A 7,159-nucleotide genomic window follows, 5' to 3' on the forward strand; every position below is an offset into this window, starting at 1 on the left:
TGTTTTTAAGATTCATCCAGGTTTTAACACATCTCTGTACTTCATTCTTTTTTATGATTCCGTAACATTCAATTGTGTGGATATACACATTTTATTTATCTATTCATGATTTGATGAATACACCAAGAATATAACCATGTTTAGTCAGTGGTCAACATATTTTCTTTTTTTTTTTTTTTTTTTTTTTTTGCGATGGAGTTTTGCTCTTGTGCCCAGGCTGGAGTGCAATGGTTGATCTCTGCTCACCGCAACCTCTGCCCCCTGGGTACAAGCAATTCTCCTGCCTCAGCCTCCTGAGTAGCTGATTACAGGCATGTGCCACCATGCCCGGCTAATTTTGTATTTTTAGTAGAGACAAGGTTTCTCCATGTTGATCAGGCTGGTTGGTTAACACATTTTTAGGAATATCATAGCACCTGTTGGGAGATATACACATTTCTGTTAGTATTTCTCAAACTGACCCAACATTACCATAGAGAATATTAATATTCTGATTGATATTCATATCTATGACCTAGATCTGGTAATAAAGGAAAATATAGAGTACAGTGTACATTATTCAGGTGATGGATTTGGGAAAAAAGCCTAGATTTCACCACTATGCAATATATTCATGTAAAAAACTGCACTTTACTCCTTAAATTTATACAAATTTTTGTAAAAAAAAAAGGTAAGAGATGACATTAATTGGCATTATTTCAGGCACTGTTGGATAAGAAGAATAAAATTCTTGAAGCAAAGAAACCCCCTCGTTTCCTTCAAAGAAACCCAGTACCTCAACCTCGGCTTCCAACTCCAACCTTGGAAATGACTTCCAACGTAAGTTTGAAACTTTTTAGTTGAAATGCTAAATTCAATATCATTGTCAGTTTATTTGTAGGATAGTTTAACTTAAAGTAAGTCTAATTTTGCAGTGTTAGTTCCCCAAGCTCTGACTTAAATGTTGTCTTCATTCTTATGTATCAAACATCAAACACACACAAAAACAAATGAAATGAAATGAAATAAACCCAGTCCTTTTTGAAAATAAAAACACAATTTAAAAATCTTTCTATGAAAAATCAGCGTCAGAAGGTAATGCTCATGTGTATGAAATAGAAAGAGAAGATTGAATGATGCTCAGTTACCACAACTATTTTCCCACATGGAGAGATGGCCAATGACTATTGGAGTTGAAGAGGAACAAAATGCCAGAGATGTCATCAAGACAGGCTTGCTTCTGGGGTGGGAATGGCTCAAAGGGCCCTGATTAGGGCCACATCTCACCAGACTCAATTTGAGCAAGGTAGCAGAGTTGCTTAGGATTTAGAGGACTGACTCAGACAAAACAAACCCACAGGAACCTGTTAGAGATGCCATGATGCAAATGTATTACTTTACAGAGAGAACTGTAACTGCCTACTAGATCAGGCTGTTCCTCTTGGCTGGTCAGCACATTATCTGCCAGTATAGGACAGTCCTCACAAGAAGCCAAACTATATTCAGAAGGCTGATGTGTTTCTTGGCTGAGGGCAGGTGTTGGTGGGAGACCACACTAACACCTGTTACTACCTCTGATGAGTAGCTCTTGCAGAGGGACCAGAAAGCTCCCACCAGCAAGCTGGGATGTGCACTGCTGGATAACATTCTCTTTTCTAGACTTTGTGTGGGCCTTTGGTTGACATATTATCTTTTTTTGTGTGTGTGTGAGACAGAGTCTCGCTCTGTCATCCAGGCTGGAGTGCAGTGGCATAATCTTGGCTCATGGCAACCTCTGCCTCCTGGGTTCAAGTGATTCTCCCGCCTTAGCTTCTTGGGTAGCTGGGAGTACAGACGTGTGTCACCACACCCAGCTAATTTTTGTAGTTTTAACAGAGACTGAGTTTCGCCATGTTGGGCAGGCCGGTCTCAAACTCCTGACCTCAGGGATCCTCCTGTCTTGGCCTCCTAAAGTGCTAGGATTACAGGCATGAGCCACTGTGCCCAGCCTGACACATTGTCTTTCATGTGTGTTAATACCATCGATTAGACTACTGTTTTCTTTTTACATTCAAAGATACCTTAATTAGATTCCCAGATCCTGCTTTTTCTGCTTTGGACACATAGTTTTTAAGATGATTTTTGTAGATAGCTAATCTTGTTTCTTATATTCTGATTTTATCAGCATAGCTAAATTCTCATGAGAATTACCTTACTCTGGCATACGCTAGGTGTATTTTTGTCTATTGATGATAAAACATGAAAATCTTATTGCAAAATGATGTTATAAGCAATACTTGTTGCTTCAAAAAAGATTTTTGTGGAAAGGAATATAGGTAAATGAAAGTGGCTTCATTTGTAGGGATAGCATGGCAGGGAGTGAATTTTTTGCTTGTAATATGATTTGTTAATAAAAAATAATGAATTTTATGGTAAGTAACATTAAAATACTGTATGTTCAATAAGGGCAGGGACCATGTTTTATTTCTCTTTAAATCCTTCTGGCATCTAGCACAGTCTCTTTTGCTTGAAATAAGTCTTCGAAAGAATATTTGATGCTTGGACTACTGCAGTTCTGAAGCTGCATGGTTCTCCCTTTGTTCTTTTAGGAAGAAGAAGAAATAGAAATGGCTGTGATCTACCTTCAAAAGTTACTCCGGGGCAGAGTCGTTCAAAACATGGTGTGTAGGTCCAACTGCTGGCCCTGTGTTTCTCTTTTGAGAATAATTTTTTTAGAATGCCTATCTGCTTGGTTCCTTGGAGTGAATTCCCTTTTGCACCCTGCTATTCTATTCAGCTAAACTCTTGAATTGCCTACCCATCCTTCTGGTGACCCATTTTCTTGTAGTGGCATTGTTTATCTGGGTGGGTGGCACAGTATCAAGGAGAGAGACAGAAGGACCTATGGGCTATTTGCCATGGTTGTAATTAAGGCAGTATGAAACTCACTTTTCTTGGAATTGTTAAATCCATACATTTTCTTACCTGAATTTTGGCTATGTAAGCATTACAAACCAGGTAGATTCACTAATTTTCCACAGTCATAATAAAAATAATCTGGCTAAGTCGTTACAGTTGGGAAGTTAGTTTTTTTTTCCCCCAGACAGCTGTAACTTGTAAGAGATTCAGATATGATGAGTAAGTCAGCTGGGTGAACAACTTGTGTTTAGCACTGTTCTTTACCCTTCTTTCAGTATTTCCCCAAGAGAAGCACCATGGTTAAAGTCAGACAACAGATTGAGTATTACAAACCAGGAGCAGATTTATTGGAAAAGAAAAAGAAAATATGGCCACGAAAAATGCCATCTTGAGGTTTATTAGAGAAGGAGCACAGGAAATGAGGGGAAGGTTCTGGTTTTTTAATATGACCCTAGTGTTATCATCTTGTCTTTAAGAGCATTCTCAGAAACTGAGTACAGCTCACTGAAACCTAAGCCCATTCTCTGCCTGAGAAGCTGAAGGCATAAAAAAGAGGGCTGAACTCTAGCTCTGTGGGACACATCTGCTCTACAGAACCCAAAAGGCAGGGTGGAACCCACTGTTCACAAGTGTCTCACAAGTCACTGCATGCGACTCCTAGTGCTTGGCACAAAGGGATGGTAACTTGCCAGTCTCCGTTTGATTTGATACAGATGTTTGAAGGGAAAGAAAAACGACTGGAGTTGATCCAGGAGTTACGCACCTGCCACGCACTACAAGAAGATGAAAAGCTGGTGAAAAATGCTGAGAAGCAAGTGACCCTGAACTCACAGCAGAAGAGGAACTTGCATGAACACAAGGTTTTCCTTTTTTTCTTGTTACTTTCTTGTTAAATTTTCTCCCTTGATTTTTATCATTGCAAAGCAACATTATAAAAATTAATGAAATGTTGAAAAATAAACAGCCTCATAATCCCATCACTCTGTCAGCATTCTTTTTTTTTTTTTTTTTTTTTTTTTTTTTTTTTTTTTTTTTTTTTTTTTTTTTTTTTTTTTTTTTGAGATGGAATTTCTCTCTATCTCCCAGGCTGAAGTGCTATGGCACAGTCTCAACGCACTGCAACCTCTGCCTCCTGGGTTCAAGTGATTCTCCTGCCTCAGTCTCCTGAGCTGGGACTACAGGCATGCGCCACCATAGCTGGCTAATTTTCATATTTTTAGTAGAGATGGGGGTTTCGCCATATTGGCCAGGCTGGTCTCAAACTCCTGACCTCAGGCGATCCACCCTCCTCAGCCTCCCAAAGTGCTGGGATTACAGGCCTGAGCCAGCATGCCCGGCCATTCCTCTGCTATTTCAAAGATGGTTGTTAATGATTTCAAAGTTATTAAAAGACTAAAAAGTACCAAGGTTTTCTACTTTCATGTTGTTCAACATCTTAATTCCAAACTTGTGTGAAAGGAAAGATTCTGAAAAATTAAGGGGTATCATGAGTGAATTTCTAGGAGATTCCATTTGGAATTCCAATATTATCTTTAATAAAAACTTGACATTTCCCTTCATGTCTGGGAAGATGCCCTTTACCTTATGGATTAGGAAAAAAAAACCATTCTCCATGGTCACTAACGGAAATGTCTTGCTAAATCCTCTGGCTCATTTGAGGGCTGTGTTTCATCAGTGACTGACTAAACAATTGACTCTCTGGTGCCTCAGTTTTCCTCATAAGAACCTGAGATAAAGCCAATCAAGAGGTAATATTCCCAATAAAAATTAAATGCATTCTGAAAGTGAATTGACTGCCAAGAGTTGAGTAATCTAGCACCTCTTCTAATAGTCACCACTGATAGTGGAATTTGTATCCTTAAAGTTATGTTATTATTTTCAAGGTGTCACTGGTTGAAAATCATTTGGCTGGACTGGAAGGAAGGGCACTGGCAGACATGTTTGACTTCCTGTCCAAAGAGCTGGTGAGACTGCAGGAGGAGAGGAGGATCCATGCTTTTGTCATGCTGGCCGAGCGCCAGCGGCGGGTACGAGAGGCGGAAGAGAGTGGTCGGCGCCAGGTAGAGAAACAGCGCCTGCAGAAGGAAGACCAGATATTTAAGGAGGCAAGTAGGGGCAGCTGGGTGTATGGAGGCTGCCTAGAAGGAGCCAAGTCAAACCAAAGGAAGCTCATGACATAAAATAGCATTTGGCTTTTGTTTGTACATTGGGTTCCTACTGTATGCCAGGCACTCTACAAAGACACTGTGGGAAACTTTAGGGGAAAAACCCAGACACGATATCTTCTCTCCTAAAGCTTAAATAACATATAATACGCACATGTGCATAGACTAAGAAAATGCAATGAGTTCCATGAAGGAAACAAATAGGGCCCAGAGACATATTTTAAGCCAGTTACTCCACTTGCTGTGTGGATCACAGGCTGGAGGGAGGACAGAGGGGGACCAGGAGGCCAGGAAGGAGCTGTTGAAGTCATGAAGGCCAGAGTGAGAGACAGGAAATTGTATTACGTCCAGTGTTGGGCATAAGCAACTGGTAGATGTTGGTATTATTTTCTGAGGTAGGTAAGTTGAGAGAGGAATAAGCTTAGGGGCAGGAAAGGAATCAGGAAATCAATTTATAATCAATTCGTATTTAGTTTGGGACATCTAAGCAGAGGTATTGTTTCGTATGTGGATCTAGAAGATGTAATTTAGAAGAGAGATTTTGGCTGAAGATGTAAATTCAGAAGTTGGTGACCAGCTTCTAGCTTCCTACCAACTTAACATATTTTTCTTCAAAAAGAGTTACTGAGATTTAGAAATTATTGGCAAATCAGAACTTGCCATCTCCTCCCTAATATCACTAAGGAAGAACCAGCTGGGGATGGGAAGAATAACTAGGGGTGAGAATAAGAAGAAATGGAACAGAGGAGCTGCTACACACAAAAGCAGAGAAAGGAAGAAGCTGGTAAAAAGCTGCTTAGGAAGATATCTTCTAAATGGGAATGATCCCAGAAAACATCTGCTCTGTCCAGCAAGGGCAAGAAAGGGTTAAGATAGCCGTTTTAGCCTGATTTAAGAATCACTTATGTAAAAAAATGTACCCAGCTTTGGATCCACAGATTCAAATATCATCCATCATTTTAATTCCCAACCTTCCTAATTAAAATATAATGGCTATTTTCCATCCTACTTTCCCAGCCTCCATTCAAACAGATTCTCTTGAAGAGAAATATGCTTGTACATAAATTAAAAGACAGAAATGTAATATTTAATAAATTTAGAAAAAATAGCATATAGATAGAAACACAGATACAGAGTCATAGACTCTAAATACATACACATTTTTGTGGGCACATACACGAGGACATATTTACAAATATAATCTGGTGCACACAATATTAGCAAGACATAGAGAAACACAAAAATGCACATTTCCTTACATGTACAAATGTGTCCAAAAATTTACACATTTATAAAGATATATGTAAACACAGGTACATATATCACTACAGATGGACCACAGTAAACTTTCCATCTCCATATAGATACAGCTTGCTTCCTGAATAAGAGGGTAGGCTCTATGAGAGCATGAATATTGTATATTCCCTTTGTGCCTTGCACAATGCAGCATAGATCCCTGTACATAATAGGCATTCAGGAGATATATTTTGGTTGGTTAGTTATTTGGTTGACACTGTATTAAACTGGCCATTGAAACTCTCCCATAGAGAAGGCATAGGGATTCAAGGTTGATGTTTTACACACAGGTGTACGGTATCATATACTCAGAATTGTGCTGAAGTGCCAGTCAAGAAACAGGTACTGAATTGTTACTGTGTTCAAGGCATTATCTCAGATACAAAGATATATTCAGACATAAAACATAAACGTGCCCTACCTCTAAGAAGTTGATAATCTGTTGAGGAGACAGCATGCATATACAGGCAAAACTGTGCCACAGTTGATGCTTAATCTTTCTATGTATATATACCTGTAAAACAGGCAAAATGAAACTACTTGGCTTATGAGTTACAACTTAGGGAGTGAAATTATAGAGAAAAGAAAATGTTTACCATGAAATTGGGAAGGTGCTGTGGTAAAGGAGGAAACCATGGTGGCCTTCTGAGATACTGGCAATTACTATAATACATGGGTTCTGACTTTACCCTAATTCATTACACTGTATATTTATGTGCTCTATACTTCTTGTTTTATTTTTTAATCTCTGAGTTTGCTTCTGATGCACTTTAAAAATCTGGATTCTATTTCATGATTTCAAGTAAGCTTTTTTTTTTTTT

General features: G+C 38.9%; 1 protein-coding gene across 2 annotated transcripts in view; it reads left to right on the top strand.

Moving 5' to 3' along the window:
- The first annotated feature begins 673 nt into the window (after positions 1-673).
- The window catches only part of LOC108298910 (cilia- and flagella-associated protein 91), an 11,556-nt gene continuing 5,070 nt past the window's right edge, over positions 674-7,159 (top strand). For both annotated transcript variants that reach the window (XM_017521414.2, XM_017521415.2), the window contains exons 1-4: positions 674-819; positions 2,568-2,639; positions 3,591-3,737; positions 4,761-4,982. In XM_017521414.2, the coding sequence (XP_017376903.1) occupies positions 808-819; positions 2,568-2,639; positions 3,591-3,737; positions 4,761-4,982 (453 nt within the window). In that variant the 5' untranslated portion in view covers positions 674-807. The remainder of the gene's footprint in view (positions 820-2,567; positions 2,640-3,590; positions 3,738-4,760; positions 4,983-7,159) is intronic.

This window comes from Cebus imitator, unplaced genomic scaffold (assembly GCF_001604975.1).
Source record: "Cebus imitator isolate Cc_AM_T3 unplaced genomic scaffold, Cebus_imitator-1.0 Scaffold1192, whole genome shotgun sequence".
Lineage (NCBI taxonomy): Eukaryota > Metazoa > Chordata > Mammalia > Primates > Cebidae > Cebus > Cebus imitator.